The sequence below is a fragment of the Schistocerca serialis genome, unplaced genomic scaffold (assembly GCF_023864345.2).
Source record: "Schistocerca serialis cubense isolate TAMUIC-IGC-003099 unplaced genomic scaffold, iqSchSeri2.2 HiC_scaffold_1343, whole genome shotgun sequence".
NCBI lineage: Eukaryota > Metazoa > Arthropoda > Insecta > Orthoptera > Acrididae > Schistocerca > Schistocerca serialis.
The window spans coordinates 2,683,532-2,703,793 of NW_026047562.1; the positions used below are offsets into that span (position 1 = coordinate 2,683,532).

The 20,262-nt window shown below is 42.9% G+C and overlaps 1 protein-coding gene across 1 annotated transcript in view; it reads right to left on the minus strand.

The window, feature by feature from the left end:
- Window positions 1–9,635: 9,635 nt before the first annotated feature.
- Window positions 9,636–20,262, minus strand: part of LOC126439767 (uncharacterized) — a 47,664-nt gene continuing 37,037 nt past the window's right edge. The window contains exon 5 of the mRNA XM_050090591.1: window positions 9,636–11,583. Coding sequence (XP_049946548.1) covers window positions 10,106–11,583 — 1,478 coding nt within the window. The 3' untranslated portion in view covers window positions 9,636–10,105. The remainder of the gene's footprint in view (window positions 11,584–20,262) is intronic.

Below are 20,262 nucleotides of genomic sequence, written 5' to 3' on the forward strand. Positions count from 1 at the left end.
CTTTATTTGAAGTACTTTCTGTGAGATACCAGATGAGACAGTGGTTAGTTTATGTGACAGCTACACGATTTTATCACGACGCTACTAATGAGTGACAATTTACAATGTTTCTTTTGCAGTGTTTCTGTTTTATATCTGCACAGTTTTTCTGTATTATTCTGGAAAGTAAAACATGTTTTAGTAGTAACTTATGTGGTATAGCTACAATGAGACTGCCTTTTCCATAGCACAACAATACGTTACAGCACAGTACCTTCTTCATCACGGTAATAAGCGTAATAACTAAGATATCTATACGCCAAGCATTTCACTTTTGTTTATCATGAGGTAAGTATATTGGCTTCTGCAGAACTTAGCTTTCAGAGGACAATAACTACGACACTTCCACAGAGATTATCTTACAGCAAGACGCTCATTTAGCGCTACAGGACACGTATTTGAGTGATTAATTTTGTACTTAAATCATTTATTTTTAAAGATATTTGAAGTACAATGTACAGAGGTTTTCCGTGATACATTTCATTCCATTGCCGTAATCTGTAACACCTGAGGGTACAATTACATTAATCCTCAGGGGGGTACACGCTTACTTTGTGTACCATGTGTTTGGCAAGCACAAGGAGCCCTAGGTAATATGGTATTTGCTTATACAACTTTACACATCGGTACCATATTTCTCTAACACAGAATTACACAGCTATCTGATCATTTAACTGGGAGAGACAAACATTTATTTTACTACATCGGTGACAGACGTTTACGTAATTACACAGTTGGGTAACTTTACACTCATGAAATTGTATTTTGTCTGTACTTTGTGAAATGTTCATATTTTTTTGGAACCATTGTGATACTATGAGAGCTTTGAATTATGTATTTCGTATGGGATCATGATTTTTAAAGTACGTTTGAGGTAGATGACACTATAGAAATGAGCAGAGAATTTTTTTTAGGTTTTGAAGTTATTGGAGGAAGCTATGACGATTTTGAGAATTGACTGAGATGTTATGATATTATTACGACGACGATGTGTATTATGCTGTTGAGGTATGTTTATGATCAATAAGATGATGCTACCGTATAAGAGGAATTTGATTATGCTACGTATTTCTTATGATGAAATATTGAAGAAGTGTTGACGAATATGTACATGTATAATAAGGTAAGGAATAATGAGTAGTAGTTAGGGGTCCTGATTTGTGCAAAAGGATGTTGGAAACCAAGAATCGTACTTTAAGAATTATGAAATGTGTGTACATGCGTGAATGTATTACAATGCTGTCGAAAATTTTGTGTACACTGTTATATTTATAGGATTTTATTTTCTACACATTTGCAACGCAAATTATCAACCTGTGAAAATATTTTTAATGAGACTGTCACTGTAGCAGAAACTGCTGTTGTAAATATTTCAGTAAGAAAGGTAAGTGACCTTGACATAATGTATTTTGGACGCCCAGCTGAGAGATAGTCGTCTGACAAAAGGAAGCCATTAGGTGAAAAAAAAGAGGCCATTATCCTCGCTTTTGCTTTGTAGAAAGCATCGCAAATACTTGAAAACATATGATTATACTGTGGAGCTCTTAATTTATGATATTTACTAAAATGCCTAATGAAATGATGAGAAACATTTCATGGCTATTGTCTTGCTAGTTGAGAGAAATGCCATATGGCTTGCTTTATGTATTTATTTACTCATTTTGTTTAATATCTAGTTTCTAGCTGCACTGCAGTATTGGTTAAAATAAAATTTAATAGATGTACTAATATAGTTATTTTATGCCTACAGATCCAGTCAATAAGAAATTTATGATCTACTTCCAAGAAAACGAGGGCACATAAATAGACATTTCCCTTCACAGGAATTGCATAAATAATTTTTTTACGATTTGGTAACTTATCTGCTAGTGTAAGTTCTCGCGATGCATCACATCACTCTAGTGTTAAGATGTGACATAGGTATTAAACATGGCCATTTTTAATGTAATATTTTTTCTGCTTGAGCTTTGTCATGTTAAGATATAAGTTATTGCATTTGCTGCTGCTGTTTGCCAGGCATAGTGCTACTGAATTTTAATTTGTATTACTCTGCTAAGCCAGATTTATTTTTCTTGTTTGCTGCACATTGCCTTATATTAGTTGTATTATTGCAATTGCTTTGCTAACTTCTATAATGCTGCTTCCTTTGCAAATCTGCATTTTTTGTCATTGCTGTTTGTGTTAATTGTTTTGTGCTGCTGCATTGCCTCGTCCCTCAATTTAGCATCTGAGCTCAGTAGATTTAAGTTAGCTTAAGAGGGGGTAGACTATATAAGAGAATGAGTTGCGATGAATTGGAAGAAATGCATTGAGAAGTTATAAGAAAAAAGTACAGAAAGCAGATATAGATAGGACTTTTTGGGAATAATGATGAACAAAGGGACATCTCCAAGAAAAAAAAAGTTTTGTTTGAAAAATACTGTAGTACCAAATGTTACACTGAAAACAAACCCTGTCCTGTACCTTTGTGTTATTATGCTATATGAATTTATGTTTTTCCTGTCTTTATGTGTTTAGCTAATAAGAGTTATGTTGTACAATTTTTCTAATAATATGTTATTTACTTTGTAGAGATGTTTAGACATTATTAATTCTGTTCTGTTTCAATGCTCAAGTGTGAAGTTCATGTTTCGAAAGTTATTCTGATCTTTTATGTATGTACTCATGTCATAATTCCTATAACACTGATGTATGTGTTATTTCTATTCTTTTGTAAAGCCTACATTACCACAAATGTTATGTGTATTGTTATGTTCTTTAATGATGTAATTTGCACCTTTGTTATTGTATTCTTATGTTATAAAATTGTAATTGACATCAGTTCATCACATTAAGTAACTTGTAAGTTACATTTCACTGCACACATTTCTGTTGGTCATAGTATATGGCCAATATGTGAGAAGTAGGGACTGATAGTGTTTGCACGTGTGTTAATAATTCAGCAAGAGACTGGATAACAGCATTGCTGGTTCTAAGGACATTTCAAACTAATTTTTTGTGAGTGCACATGTGGTGGTTTATGGACTTGCTATATTCTCCGCAAGACTCTTCGATGGTGATTGTGCACCTGCGCAGTCGCAACAGATTTCTGCTGGCCGTCTCTACAAGGACTACAGTGGGTCTACACCTTTGATGATCCATCAATACCATTATTTCTACAAGGACTGCAGTGGGTCTGGACCTCTGGTGGCCCACCAATACCGTAATCTCTATCAGGACTACAGTGGGTCTACTCTGTGATGACCTACCTCCCAATATTCTTCAAAACTTCGACTGACTCTGCGGTGGGTTTGCTCTGTTGTGGTCCATTACCTGTCTGCATGTCAAGAGTCAGCACTGTCTTTCCGTTGGAAGGACAACACTACTTCTTCAAGACTGCATGGAAATCCACTACTTCCGTGTGCATTTTCTCTTACTGCTCAGACTGAGAAAAACACTGCAATTTTACTGTGATGAATGATCAGGACTGGCTTTATGGACTGTGAGAAAATTTTAGCTTTTGACCAACATTGTATCAATAAGTGTGTGGATTTGATATCTTTGTTATTGTAATTATGAAAAATTTTATCAAATCATTATTGGCCACTGCCCAAAACAATTTGTAAAATTTTTTGTGGGGAGCATGGGGGCTATGTAAGTAGGCTGTTTATGTTTTCTTATTGGCAACGTTACGTAGCGCTCTGTATGAAAATCACTGGCTGTGCTGTGTGCAGTCTGTGGCTAGTTTGCATTGTTGTCTGCCATTGTAGTGTTGGGCAGCGACAGCTGGCTGTGAACAGCGCGTAGCGTTGCGCAGTTGGAGGTGAGCCGCCAGCAGTGGTGGATGTGGGGAGAGAGATGGCGGAGTTTTGAAATTTGTAAGACTGGATGTCATGAACTGCTATATATGTTATGACTATTAAGGTAAATACATTGTTTGTCCTCTATTAAAATCTTTCATTTGCTAAATATGCCTATCAGTAGTTAGTGCCTTCCATAGTTTGAATCTTTTATTTAGCTGGCAGTAGTGGCGCTCGCTGTATTGCAGTAGCTCGAGTAACGAAGATTTTTGTGAGGTAAGTAATTTGTGAAAGGTATAGGTTAATGTTAGTCAGGGCCATTCTTTTGTAGGGATTTTTGAAAGTCAGATTGCGTTGCGCTAAAAATATTGTGTGTCAGTTTAAGCACAGTCTTGTATAATTTTTCTAAGGGGACGTTTCAACGTGAGGAATACATATTTATTTAAAGTAGGGGTAGTTGAAGATCACAGGTTGGTGCTGAAGAATAGATTTTGTGGATCCACTGTATTTTAATCTACTCGACTTGCTTAGCGATGATTCCTGCTTGTTTCTGACGGGACTGACCTGCTCGTTAATTACGCCGCATGTCGGGCTGTGACAGTGTCATGTGTGTACAGGCCTCTTCTTTCGATCCTCGACCTTTAGCGATGTCAGCCGTGTTGTTGGTGTGTAGCAGTAGAGACGTGACTGTCCCACGTGGCGTCTCTGCGGCTGGCATAATATTTGTCGAATGGTGATCACCAAGCAGCGCTTGTACTTACCTGTTTCCAGCAACGTTTTTAGTAAGCTGCACACTTTGGCATGCGAAGTTCAAAAGTAACGTTTCAAAGAGCAGCCCAGCATGCCACAACCAATGGAAGGCGCGTTCGCCGTCCACGAGAAAGCGTGCTGGCGTCGCGCCTGCCGTGTTGCCTTCAGCCTGCGTCGCTCTGCTGCTCAGTCCTGGGACCGGGTCACCTGTGCTGTGGTTGCCGCTGAACCCGGCTTGTTCTTGTGCCATTATGTTGCTCTATTCCTTGAATGATTTTAGTCTGTCTCGAAAGCTTTCCCTGTCACTGAGAGCACGATAACCTATGATTCGGTGTTGTTTTTTGATCTTTCGGGTTGGGAAATCATCTCGATTTTAGCTTGCTTCTATTTTAGAGAGACTACTTTCAGTTTAATGGCCGCGATGAAGAAAAGTCTGATGTGTTTGAGGCAGGTGTCTTGTGAAAGGAGTGATTTATTTTGTTATCTTCCAGTGCCTCCAGTCTCTGAGCTGCTTTCTTTCCATTTCATATTCGTCAATCTTATAAAGTAGTGGATGCTAAGCGGTTGCATTCGGATTTTCGAGTATTACTTCTTCGTCGGTTTCATCGAATTCTGGATACCGTGGATGACCGTGAATGTTTTCCTAGCACTTTGAGGAACTTTTTTGAGGTCGTCAGTAATGAATGACATTCTCATCTGCTATTAAGGATGGCTGTTCGCAAATGGTGTGCTATGACCTGTTGGAAATTTTTTCCAAAAACTACTGCTATTGTGGGACCTAATTCTTGTGATTACCTCGCGCATCATTTGGTGGGTTTCTCTTCTTATTGGGTCATTGAAAACGTTCAAGCCAATCGTAGCGTATCCATTTGGTTAGTGCTGTATGGTCTATAGAATTTCCTAACTGTTTAATTTTGTTTCTTATGTACGTCAGGAGACTTTCTCTTTATTATGTTATTTTCTTCTTAGGGTAGTTTTAGGTATAGCATGTTGTATTGCTTCCACTTGTATTTCGTGATTACAATATGCTATAAGGACTGGTTTGAATAGTTGATTCGTTAGGTTTTGTGTTAAAACGTATCAATCTGAATTTTTCGACTATCCGATTTCGTAAGTTTATGATCGTTTTTCCTAGTTTTTGTGGTTCACAGCATAATAAATGTGAGGTATTCGTTAGCTATGCAGTCGCCAAATTCAGTGTAGCTTCAGAATCTGGGTAGCTATGCTGTACGTAGTATATGTTGTAAGATACAAGTGCCATAGTGATTGATAAAAGGCGGCGAGTCATTTCTGAGTCTTGCGTGATTCAAAATGGCTACAACAAGTTTAATATCTTTCTTGTTCAATTTTTCAGCAAATATCACAGATCTAGTACTGAGCCTCCTGTTCCTTTAGCTGGGCAAAATGAGAGTATATAATTAACGAGATCAGTTGGCAGTACCGCGGCAGGATACATCTTTGTGGTGTTTTATATGAAACACTCTGAAGCATCTATCTCAGCTTCTACTACGGTCTGGTTTGCGTGACAGATACAGTTATCTAGATTGATTTCTCTACCTGCTCATGAGCTACGTGCTGCGACTATAATACCAACTTCTTTTTCTCTTACTATGCCTTTAGGGAGTTTGTTTTTAGAGCAGAAACCCAGTGTGTTGACAATGCAGATAGTGGCAATATCTTTCTTAGGCTTGAATGTGAAGGTTAATTCTTGTTTCCTGGTGTCTCAGGCTAGGTTGGGCATAGGCTTCCTTGTCTATCAATATGGCGATATAGACGTGGATCCGTGTTCGCCAAAGAAAGTAGCTTTTTAGAAACTGCTGTTATTATTTCCCTTCTTTCAAATATCATGTTGGGAAGGGCTGTAGTGAAGACTCAGAGTATGTTCTCCGTTTGATTGCTTTCGTGACATTCTTGGACGAAGACCGTGATAGTTTCATCAATGCGCTTAATGTATTCAGTTTTGTTTGCTGAGATAGGCTGTTTTGGTCTTTCTTTGCGACTCTCATTACTATTAACGTTATCAGTGTTGCAGCTCCTGCATTTTGGTGCTTCCTGTTTCGGGTCTATTTTGCAATTAAAAATTGGATGTGCTCGACTCCGTTCTTCACATTTCAATTTATATCGCAGCTTTTCGTGAATTATTGGAAAGTGTTGCAATATGGACGTTGCTGTTATTGAGGAGGTAGTGTTTAAATAGTCCAACCTTGTGAGGTACACAGTGCATTCTGAAATGGTGAACAAGTAGCTTGTTAGTTGGTTCTTTGTAACTATAGATGACTGGAAGGAATAGCGGGGAATTTTGATTTAGTTCCCCAGTACCTTTAGGTCCCCTTCAGTTTTTCCGTTTGTTGTATCACGGTCAAAATTGGTTATCACAAAGGCGAGCGTGAGTCTGTGTGGTTTCTCTTTTGCTTAGTGTTTGGCGTGCGGCGTGATTAGTGTTACTGTTGCTTCAGATCGGTAAGTAACTCAAACTGTTCTCTCGGGTTTAGAAATCTGATGGGTGTGTTGGGATGTTGGCAAATTTTTTCGGATTTTTTTGTGAACGACTTGGTGACCCAGGCAACTGTTTTAATGCAGGTTACAACGATTTGGCGATTTCTTTGCCACCTTCTTAGTTTATAGTTTATTGTAGGGTTTGCTAAAGTGCCGTAAGTTGTGTTAGATGTGCTTTAATTCCATCTGCATCCAACCAGTTGTAATCCTTGTTCTTCGTGAGATGTATTTGGATGAGTGTAAACTTTTTGTAATTGGCAGCTTTGCCTGTTTACTTCGAGTTTCTTGTCCGGGTTTCCGGCTAGTTCGCGTAGCGTTGCGTTTCTGGAGATCTGCTGGAGACAGAGTTCTCTACTTCAGTCTGGTGCGCTGAAAACTGTTGTTGCATATCGGAAACAGGACGATCCATAGTCCCCACGCCCTGCTTGAGAACGGTCGCAGTCAGCGTTGAGTTCTGTGCCTTTAGCCTCGCCAGATGCGAGTTGGTCGTCCCTGTCTCAAAGTGTGGCGGTTGTGCAGACTGCCGATCCCAAGTCTGAATCGCTCTGACAATGCTGGATTTGACGACAGTGGCGCGAGTTACGCATGATGCACTTTGCAGGGGACATCGTCTGAGTAACATGTGTGCTGTCGAACAACTACGTACAAGTAACAACAGTTCAAGCAGTTTCGGCTGCGAGAATGCTTGCCTCCAGATATATCAGAGGAAAACCCTTAATAAGTATATCGGTTGCAGAAGTTAATGCTTGATACCCCACGAGTGAAAGGGTTGTAACAGGTAATTCCCTGACCACCCATATCTGCTCGCTGGTTCGCCTTTCTGAAGACCAGAACGTGACAGCAGCGGCTGTAAGCAGCAGCAGGGAGTGGCCAGTGGTGGGGCTTGCAGTCCCCTGCTGCTCCTGATTGGCTGAAAGGCCCACGTGTAGAAGGACTTCGTGGAGAGGCCCGGAGCTCGGGGAATCGAAAGCTGGCCGTCGGCGCCCGTGTGGCCGACGTGGCGGGTCGCGGGCGCTCTGGAGCGGAGTTCTGTGTCGCGACGCACAGTGTTCTCGAGTTTCCAAACGCCTTCTCGTTTGCGCTCATCCATTACCGCTTAAGAACTTTGCTGCCGTTATCTGCGAATGTTGCATAGTAATTAGTGTGGGCGTTTACGGCGAATTGTAGCTCAGGGAAAACTCGGTGATGTCAGCTAAGTGGCAGTGGTGCTCCGACTCAAATGACTGACTTGGCTGGGGTAATCGGATAGCGATAATCTCAGTTTGTTATCGAAATCTGGGAGTAATGTTTTTTGAGTGACCGTCTTCCTGTTGAGTTTGAACTGTGTATTTCGTACAGCCAGTCGAAAGTAATTTCCTGGACTTGGCTGCGAATGTTCCCAGTACTGCGGTCGGAACTCGGGATCTTGCCTAGGGTTAATTAGGTAGCATGAGGGCCGTTAACTACCGGCTTTCGAGCGATGAGGTTCGATACTTTCCAGTGGGTCGAGGCTCGACTGGCGACCACTGTGTCGGACCGACTTTACGCGTGTCCCGGTGGTGCAGGACACTTGTCTGGGTGGGCCGCTGAGCGCCCCCAGTGCGCCCCGTGTCGGCTCTGGCCACCACCACCTAAAGAGAAGGCCGCGGCGCGCTCATGTGACGTCACGCAAAGCGGGCCAGGGTTGGCTTGGCGCTGCGCTGACAGCATCGAGGCGCACGGCCTGCAAATCTTCGTCAAACGGTTTTACAGAATGTGTTGAGCTGCCGGCGCCCCCCTGTGGCCAGGCGTGCTGCACCCGGCACCTGCCTCCCTCGTGGCGCTGCGGCCTCTGGTTCCACTGCGTCCAGTACGGAAATCGCGGTTAACACTGCGGGTGCCTGGTAAGTGCGCGATGATGCCTGTAGTTTCACAATTCACGAAAATCACTCCACGTAGTACTATTTATCACAGGATTTTCAGTTGGGTTGGATACTGAATTCACACAGACACTCCTTTACTTTGCACACTCAGGTTTTATTTGAACAAATTGGAGATCGTCTATTGATTACGAATCACAACAATTTCGGCGTACTGTGTGCTTCTAGTGAAGCTACTATGGCACATGTTTTCCAGGACTCACAGTGCTGGCACAAGTTTATCCTTCCACAGTACTGTTTCTGTAAATACTCCTGTAAGTAATGTTCTTCCTTGCTCAAGAGTGGCACATGGAACATTAACTTTTAACATCTGCCATAGTACCCTTACAAACCTCTAGCTTAACAAATCACCGTCTTGTCTCACAAACCCAATAATGCTAATCTCATATAACTCTGCCATTCGACATTTTGCGTTCACTTCAAGCCACATTTCACACAACAAGTCATGTGTTACTTTATTACTATACCTGTTTGAGCCACTCTATGTGATCGAACCACTAATAAGCTCAAAAAACCCATTTACACTTTCATGCACACACCACTTCAGTCATTGGCCCTTCTCTTTTGATTTTATAAGTATCTGAATGTCTCTTGTCATGGTACTTGACATACTTATATACAAATCATGTAAAAGTACATCTTTCACACACATATGGAAAATTTCCTTGTTTCAGACATAATGTTATATACTAATATCATACATTATACATTAATAAAACCGACAAACTGCAAAGACAGATCCTCGAAGGAAAACGGAGAAAAAACGTGCTACGAACATGTGTCCAGAAATGCACCATCGCCACGGTAGATGACCCTGACGAACGGGAATTCCTCTGACAACGTGCTGCGTTTTCCTTGTATATAACAGGCCGTGTGATTGACGCAGCCTATTGTATACACAAAGCATTTCCCAACAATTTTAGTAAGTAGTCTCAGTGCATTAGAATAGGTAGACAGAGGCTACCACTCACAAATAAGCACACAGTTATAAATGAAGGAGACGTTAGGAAAGAGAAGTACTGGCTGTACGATATCAGATTTAATGACATTTAATATTGTCATACCAGGTGGAGTCCATTGTTATAGCTGGGTTTAATGCAGTGTAGTGTGGAGACAGTTATTTGCGAAAAATACTGAAGGAGGCTACAGCGAGGATTCTGAAAAGGGAGACTGTTCATTGTTTCTCCTGGCCAGATTCCTCTCGGCTGCCGAACACAGCTCTAGACCTGCAGGGATGGCGGTTGGCTTCCACCAAAGAAGTATCCTGTTCTTCAGTACGGGGAGCGTCGTTCCATTGCAAACGAAACAGACGAAGAGCAGTGGTCCTTGCACCATCGTAGCTAGATGTATATAGTACACTATCTGCGCAATTCCCTGAGCTTGGTGGGACCCAATTCTAATAATAATTCCTGTTCCACTTAATATAATGGCTTTAACTGACATAAAAAGATATTGCTTCTTTGAGGCAAATTTTTTGTTATCAACAATTTCGAGTTGCCGCATGGAGCACCGACTACGTAGGTACATGTATCCAATCAGTCCGAGACAAACCAAGTTGAATGTCACAGAGACTGAAATCCCTGCAAGGACTACTATGCGACTGTGGATCAGGTAATATTTACTCGTCTTTTCCAAAGCAACAGTTGTCACACATACTATACTCCACGGTATAAGCACACACAGCACCTCACGACGGAATAACTGGCTTACTTCAGCAGGTAGTAGCTGGTCAGGAAGCCTGAGATGGCGAACACAAGCATACATCTGGTAGCAGAATGAGTTCAGCCAGATACAGCTGAGAAGTGTGAGGGCGCTGTCTATCAGCACTGCTGTTGGTAAGTCAGGGACGCCTGCCATACGATACACGACCTCAGAACACAGGATCTGGGTTATGCACGTGATCTGAAAGGACAACAAAATCTTTCCAGGCAAATTACGTAACTGGGGAAGGTACAAGTATACTCCGACAGTCGAAAAACGGAAAATTATATTTAGCAGCACAAATGAGATTTCTAAAGGCTTCAAGCTGTCGATTTTGAATTCCTTGTATTTCAAGGTGGCGTTGTTTAAACTGTTTTTGTAGTTCAGTGTTTGTTCTGTTATCTTTTGATACAGTAGACTGCGACTACTATGGTATAATCCAAATACGGAATTAGTGAACGTACAATTATGGGCTGTCCTAATGGAGGAAAAGTCGCGACACTTTAGCAACAGAATAGCTCTGGAAACAGAGCAGATGGCGTCTGTAGCGTTCGATTGCAGACATGATTGATCGTCAGGACTATCGAAATAGCAGCGAGCATCGTGCACCGACTGTATCATACTAAACGGGACGTCCTGACAAATGCCGTACGAGTTGACCGCCATCCAGGCCAGCAGACAGAGGTTGACGTTTATCCTCTGCGTGTAGGCCAGGTAGCTGGTGACGGGTATGTGGGGCGACCTCTGCACCACGTCGTCCCACAGCTGCTCGCGGCACTGTAAGCGCTGCTTCACGGCTTCCAGTGGCAGGTCTTCCAGCGGACACGTGGGGTGGTCCAGGGCGTTCACCAACAGCTGCACGCAGTCAGTGTCCACGGAGAGCGTATCGTGGCTTCTGTCCTCCAGCTGCCACTCCTCGTCTGCAAGAAAACGACAGCAAGTAGGTGGTGGCCGTACACTGCAGGCAGCTGAATCCAAAGTCTTCTCTGGATGACGAGCCTGGGCGTCGTTTACCCATATTACCCAGGTTCAGTTACCCAGAACTATGTAAGGCGGCATGTCAACACAAAGTAGGAGTATTAAGAAAGACAGATATCGTGTTACTATGCGCGTCTATTTCATCCACAGGGTGTCCAAGAAGTCCCTGCATCGCTCTTGACGTAGTAAAAATGAGGAAGTAAATAGGTTTTATTGATAGTGCTGCACTGAAGATGGCAATAAAACAATGTTATCAGAATTATATTTTTGTTTCAGCACTGCAGTCTTTGAGTTCCGAATCCATCTTGTAAAGGAGAGTTTAGTGGCAGATTTGTGGGTGCATGAACATCCGCAGATAGGAAAAACTATGTAAGGCATGATGAGACCATTTGCCTCAGTCCCCCTCGCAAAGTAGCCATGCTTGATTGAGATAAATGTCCTGTATTTTCAGGCTGTCTCAGACCACATATTGGAAGCAACAAAAAGTGACAGTAAAGTGTGTCACCCAGTCTCAATCATATGAGCAGTCTCCAATGAAAACCACTTGTAAAAGAGCCGTTCGGCTTCAAGCATCTTGTTCAACAATGCACGACCATATTAAAAAAAAATATGAATACGAAAGGATTTAGGCACATGTTTGTTACTGAATTATCTGACATTAGTGTGGAGCAACGATTTGTAACCTACTGTACTTTTTTGTGGCGACTTCTGCCATGTCTCGCTCAAGAGTGTTATTTACGTATAAATGTTCCATATACCACTATTTGATCAGGAAAAAATTCTTTTCTTGTCTAAGGAAAGTACCCATTATCAGCAAGAGTTGGAAAGGAACCTACCTCACCTTATGTGGGTCATTGTGTGATCAGAATACCTGTTACGACCACATTCTTTTGAAGCTTACATGAATGGGAACTTCCATTTCTCTGTACAACAGAAGTTTTCAGTATCTCACCTCCATGACAAGGCAATCGCGGATCTTGTGTGGTTGTAGAGGCAAGGAGCTTGAGTCTCATTTTGTTGTTCAGATGTGTGGGTTTCTTAATGAACAACTTATTCTCGGATTGTATTTGGTTCTGCAGCATTTAAAGCCACATTGAAATGGTTACCACGAAATCCCAACATTACCACCTCAACAACCTTTTGAAATCGTCATGACAAACTTTTGATCTTACCATGCAAATAACTGAATATGAAGAATAATAAAGTCTCATGTGGCACAACGTTGAAAGATTAATGGAAAATTGACACAAGTGTTGAGGAAGTCTTTCTAAGCAGATTTACTAGAACGATCCGCAATAAAGCAAGGGGGACAGCGAGACACATAGATATCTGAGGAAGGTGTGATCGTCCATACACTGATACGTTGGATACGTATTTTTTTATATCTAACTACGTCCATGTAGAATATACTGTTTTGACATAACTCCATAGGCGTCCTGTACAAAGAAATAGGATGCAGGCTGAATTCTCGTCTGTGTGATATTTCACTTTCCTCCGTGAGCTTAGTGACCCTATCACGCAGCGTAAAAAAAAGTGATGGAGCGTATTTGCCACCAGTTTGTTTCGTTAGCACGAGATAGTCGAGAAATAGCACAGCAAAATACAGTAACTGACGATTTTGGAAGTACCCTTACCACAATGCACGCTTTTACTGTTAATACTCTGTTTGCATACATTCAAAAACACGCAACAAATGTAATTACTTCGTCTCACTTGTACCTAGTGTAATGATAATAATGCAGCAATAAATGCAATTGGGACATACATGCCTCAGCTGCTGAGTGGATGAATGTGGGATTACAACTCCAGAGATTTGTGATTCAGGCATTGCTCCCGAGTTTCCTTTGTCACTTATCACTACTTTCACCTCTGACATTGATTTATGGAAATCGAAAATGTTGGAACTGTAGAATTGTTCGGAGACCCAATAATTAACTGTGTCAAACAATTATTAACTGTGTAAGTTAGTTCCAAAGTAGGAAGGCGGCTAGTGACCACAACCTGCAGTGGGACAACGGCTCGCGAAGCACTGTGGTGACCAAACCAGGCTTCAGCTTGATGACGGCTTTACCTACTGCATTGTGAGAAGTCCTGATGGTCGTTTTCCTCGAGCACTATTCCTGTTCAGAGTACAAATCAAAGGAGAATGATATTGATATGCTACACATCATCCAATGTATACAGGGTGAGTCACCTAACGTTACCGCTGGATATATTTCGTAAACCACATCATATACTGGCGAACCGATTCCACAGACCGAACATGAGGAGAGGGGCTAGTGTAATTGTTTAATACAAATCATACAAAAATGCACGGAAGTATGTTTTTTAACACAAACCTACGTTTTTTTTAAATGGGACCACGTTAATTTTGTTAGCACATCTGAACATATAAACAAATACGTAATCAGTGCCGTTTGTTGCATTGTAAAATGTTATTTACATCCGGAGATATTGTAACCTAAAATTGATATTTGAAACCTCCGACGTTCAGTTGCGTCTTGTAACAAACACGGGCCACGGTCGGCGAGCAGCATCTGCAGGGACGTGTTTACGATGACGACCGTGTTTACGAGTGTGGCTGTAGTGCACTGTTGTGGTTTGGTCTAGCTGTCGCAGTGTCCGCATGTAGCGCTTGCTGCTATTGTTGTTCTGCATTCGTCTCCGCACGCAGACCAACTGTAGTACACCGTGTTACCAGACGTCTGTGATAGTGTAGTGTTGTAGGAACTGTGACCATGGTGTATACGAACTCTGAAAAGGCGGAGATGATACTCATCTATGGAGAGTGTCGACGAAATGCAGCTGAAGCCTGCAGGGTGTATGCAGAACGGTACCCGGACAGAGAGCATCCAACGTGCCGCACATTGCAAAACATCTACCGCCAACTGTATGCAACAGGTATGGTCGTAGCACGCAAACGGGTCTGTAACAGGCCCGTCACAGGAGAAGCGGGTGCAGTTGGTGTGTTAGCTGCTGTTGCCATGAACCCACACATGAGTACACGGAACATTGCGAGAGCCGGTGGACTGAGTCAAAGTAGTGTCATGCGCATACTGCATCGTCACCGCTTTCACCCGTTTCATGTGTCGCTACATCAGCAATTACATGGTGATGGCTTTACTCATCGAGTGCAATTCTGTCAATGGGCATTAACAGAGAATGCGTTGCAGTTCTACCTGTTTACCGATGAAGCGGGTTTCACAAACCACGGGGCAGTGAATCTACGGAACATGCATTACTGGTCCGTGGACAATCCTCGCTGGCTCAGACAGGTAGAGCGACAGCGACCGTGGACTGTAAATGTATGGTGCAGAATCATTGGCGACCACCTTATTGCTCCTCACTTCACTGCAGGGGCCCAAACAGCTGCAACATACATCGCGTTTCTACAGAATGATCTGCCAACGTTGCTCGAAAATGTCCCACTGGAAACGCGTCGACGTATGTGGTATCAGCATGATGGTGCACCTGCACATTCCGCAATTAACACTAGGCTGACCCTTGACAGGATGTTCGATGGGCGTTTCATAGGACGTGGAGGACGCATAAATTGGCCAGCCCGTTCTCCTGATCTTACACCTCTGGACTTCTTTCTGTGGGGTACGTTAAAGGAGAATGTGTACCGTGATGTGCCTGCAACCCCAGAGGATATGAAACAACGTATTGTGGCAGCCAGCGGCGACATTACACCAGATGTACTGCGGCGTGAACGACATTCATTACGCCAGAGATTGCAATTGTGTGCAGCAAATGATGGCCACCACATTGAACATCAATTGGCCTGACATGTCGGGACGCACTCTATTCCACTCCGTAATTGAAAACGGAAACCACGTGTGTACGTGTACCTCACCCCTCATTGTAATGTACATGTGCGTCAGTGAAAGAGACCAATAAAAAGGTGTTAGCATGTGGACGTAATGTGCTGTTCCAGTCTCTTCTGTACCTAAGGTCCATCACCGTTCCCTTTGGATCCCTACATAATTCGGTGCTCTCCGATACACACGATCGAACAGCGGAGGAGTGGTACTCAAGCGTCAACTTTAGGTTACAATATCTCCGGATGTAATTAACATTTTACAATGCAACAAACGGCACTGATTACGTATTTGTTTATATGTTCAGATGTGCTAACAAAACTAACGGGGTTCCATTTAAAAAACGTAGGTTTGTGTTAAAAAACATACTTCCGTCCATTTATTATGGTTTGTATTAACCAATTACACTAGCCCCTCTCCTCACGTTCGGTCTGTGGAATCGATTCGTCAGTATTTGATGTGGTTTACGAAATATATCCAGCGGTAATGTTAGGTGACTCACCCTGTAAGGTTCATTGGCGTGTTGAGCGCAAATGTATACCCAGTAAGACGAATAAGTTGTGAAAGATTCTTATACACCGGCACATTCTGTGAAAGGCCGAATGCACGACTTTGTCGTAGACACTCCGTTTTCTTTGTTATTCATTCCACTCCCACCACATTATCGTGTGGTGCGCAAGCTTCGGACACTTTGCTGCTCTTCAGCCTATCGAAGTTAGGCCAGTATAGCTTTTATGGGAGAAAGAATAAAATGACAGGTTTCAAAAAGTAAAAGCCATAGGGTCTCTTTATAAACACATGTACATTGAAGCTGATGATGGTGCTATGGTGAAGATAAGGCTCGAGCTTCTGGAAAGTCACTGGCAGTCAGTTCCCAATAACTACTACGAGGGTAATACAGTATGATGCAGGTGCCAGCCAGAAAGGGTGTATGTATTCAAGGTGTTGGAGTGGGCTGGGAAGTATGATTGACAAGTTGATGTGGGTAGAGGGAGGTGTCAGGGAGGGTTTACAGTGGTCAGGAGGCTGGAAGCGGGATCATCTACATATTGAAGAGGCATATACGCTAGGATTATAGCTGGTTGGAGGAGTAAGTGTCTACATACTATTCTGGAACAGGAAGAACCAACCAGCTGAAGTTCCGCTCGAATAGGATACATAAGGGTGGCAAGTGGAGGGTGGATATGACATGTTGGTATAGGCGCACCAGAAGCCCAGGTATCCAGAGGATAGGCGAGAAATATTGCTTTTGTTCCCCACGTTTATGGAACGTTTACAATTTGTGACAAAGTCTGAGGAACTTCAGAAGAGAGGACAATGTAATCGGCTGGCAGAGGTTGCGTCTGAGACGGCAAATATGATACAGAGTGCAAGGTGTTCTAAGACTGTAAGGAATGGTAAATTTTTGAGATTGCTTTTGGAAAGACGAAGGAAGAAAGAAGATCAGGGGTTAACGTCCTGTTGGTGAAACAGCTATTACAGCATAACCCAGAATTGGGAAGAACGGGGAAGCAGGACAACTGAGTCCATCCATAGGAACCGTCGTGTCATTCACCTTAAGCTGTGTAGGGACATCGAAGAGAAACTAAATATGGTCGAAAATCAAGTTTGGAGCCAACAGCTTACCACAGCATCGCCTCATTCAGTGGGTTTTACCCAAGTACAGAGGATGGCTGAATGATGGAATCCCCACATTGTCGAGTTTCCTGTCTTCTTAATTTGAGTTTGTTGTAAGCTGAGGATGCGTGATTATTCCAAGATATGAGAAAGTGAGAATCCTCTGCCCATGTCAGCAGAGAGGAATGGAGCAGCAGGTCCACCGCCTTACTGCGAGCGCTTATCTTCCTCCACGTAATTGGGCACTGTCCTTGCATTGTGAGAGAACTGTGACTCGGAGTTATCTGTTGAGTGCACGTGACTGTAATGGATGCGTTAAGAGCTTAACATCCACATCCGATACACACGTTGTTGTGTCATGCTTTTAATAAATTTACAAGCAGATAAATGAAACAGTCAATGATCAGAACGCCTTATTGTTTGGAAAGCAATACACTTATCTTTAGCTCCTCGTGGCTGTGGCTGTGTGAGCACGTGTGGTATTAATTGGGGTCCAAATACACAAGAGCTGCTGAAAACACTGAGCGGCATTACAGTGCAAGTCTCCACATGATGAGCACTGAACGTTTACTACAACTGTGCCAAATATGTGTCTGTTGTTGGCCCTCCACTCTCTGTACGTGCATGCTTGGCCTAGGCTTGACTGAGTGACGTTACGCCGACACTGCACTCTGAAGGCAGAAATTCGTTGCTTCTTTGCAGTCGTCATGGAACTGTTGATACCCTCGTAGACGGAACAGAAGTCAGGCTGGACTCTGACAGAACTCGTACCAGGCACTGGCAGAGCTGGAAATACTTGTCGTGTGTGGCGCCTCGAAGCTACAGGAGGAGTGGCTTACTACTTCTTTCTCATAGGCGGTGGCGATGCTGCTTAGGTGTACAGCATCTCTACGGTAGTCGATTGTCGATTTGCTGCAGGCGAGTATCGTCGACACCACATGTGTCACCTTCAACAGTGTCACAGGCATCAGTGTATCATGATACACTGAGGAGAGGTAATGTAATGCAGAACACTGACACGAGGTCTGGTGATGAGAAACCTTATGCTTCAATTCCCCCTCCCATTACTGGGGAAATACCAGCAATACAAATTTCTTCCATCACCTGGATTCGAACCAGCTTACCTTTGAAGAGAGTACCACCACACAGTCATGTTTATGTGTGCCATGGTGGAAGTTAGGGAGAGAGAAATGATTGGTGGTATTTATTGTAATAATTCCTTGGGTTTTTAACGTAAGTGATTTTGATGTAGCAGAGGCTACACCAAGAGGTGAAGTTATCGAGGCAGATGGAGATACGTTGTTGAGTAAGATTTACAGTAACAGAAGAAGCATGGTGTGCCAGACAAGGAGCTATACAGTAAACATAATTCATTGGGACACCTGGCACTTGCCAGTTTCCTCCCAGAGATCCGAATGTGCGACTATTGCGGAATATTTCGCCAATGGAGCAGTCATCATACCACTTTTCAATTATAGGCCACATGTCCTGTGGACAGACACCAGTGGTTCCCATTACCTTCTACATTCTCATGCCTTTGAGCACTGCTGACTCTTCAGGGTTTTAGGAGCAGGGGAAGAAAGTTCCTTGAAGCTCTATCCGCCCATCCATCATTACTGATGGTTTTTATTCTAAATTTAAGCAGTAGCGAGGTTTGAGACTGGGTCCCATGACGTTTTGATTAGTATACAAATACACTACCCTCAAATCATAAGTGAGCCGTGGGATATAAACTTGCATACAGTATGATATCACACAACTTGACTAGAGCTAGTAGGAAATAAGAGTTTTTTAAGGAGATCGAAAGTAATGGAGTCATGAGCAGCCTCTCATAAGAATTTCCTGAAATTGTAAGACGTCGTGGTCTGCTTCATTGCTTACATATTCCGCCCTCACAATCATATTCTGCACATCAAGACGCTTCATTCGAGCCCAAACTCGATAAGATAAAGTCAGTATTGTATGAATTCATGTAAACGATATGCAGATAACTAATAAATCGCAAGTGCGCACCGTGGTTGAAATACTCGAGGCTGGCGTACACACATACATTCCAGACACGACGGTCACAGGAGCTTTTAGCTCGAGAGAGGCAACTGCACCCCAGGAAGCCGGTCCCAAGCTATCTACGTCGGCCAGTGACCGCCTGTAGAGCAGACAGCGTTTGCCCGAGTGAAAGGACGACCCCGTGTTCGGCTTAAAAGCAAATTCCGCTACATTGTGTGGTAGCGGCCAGCCTACGCATTATTTACACATAGCACGCAGTTTCAGAGATTTTCACAGGGAGACAGCAAACGCCAGACACCGATACTACAGATTTCCGGATTGGTCGCCTTAAACAAAACGTGATTCTCCCGTTTTAGAAGAGCAATGCTGACTGGCAGACGATATTTCTGACGCCTTGAGCTGAAGGAGTACTGGAACAGATCGAAAGATATACCCCTTCACGACGGGTGTGCAGAGGGGCTGTTCTGTTGACGCTCTTGGAGCGAGAACACGTAACGAGAGCGTGCGCGCTCGTACATGTACTCAAAGAGCGAGGAACAAGTCTGTCCTCAGTACTTCACTGGGAGAGCACCTCTGTCGCTCGCCAATAGACTAGGGGTGAATAGGAGTCCTTGACTTCATCAAGGTGTAGGGAGACTTTGATTGGCGAAGGTCAATCCAGATAGAACGAGAGTTATCTTATTTGTCGGCAGCGAGTGGTGCAGACAGCAGTCATCACAGCCACAGCTCTTGCGACCCCCACATTTCCTCCACAACAGTACCCTTCACTGCATATCACACGTGACAGCCTCGACTGTACCTAGCAACATTCTAACTGATAATTATTCAAGTTGAATAGGTGCGGCTCTCAGCCATTCTGCCAAGTCAATAACAATCTTAAACTTTGTATAGAAATTTCATTAGCGAATCCTATCCTTGAGAGGTAACTTCACATTCTGAAAAGAACCCGCAAATAACGTGTTCAATTCATAACTAAAAGTGCTATTGTGATTTCTCAGAATGTTTGCAAAATAAATAATAATTTTCGTTACTTTCATGTTTTTCTTACTCTAACTAGCACTACTCCAGTACGCAAGAATCCCACTAGTTACGTAATAAATTTTGTGAATTTTTGTGTCATATCCTTACAGTGGACGACTCCAGAAGGTATTTATTGCTGAAAGTTTTTCAGGCATT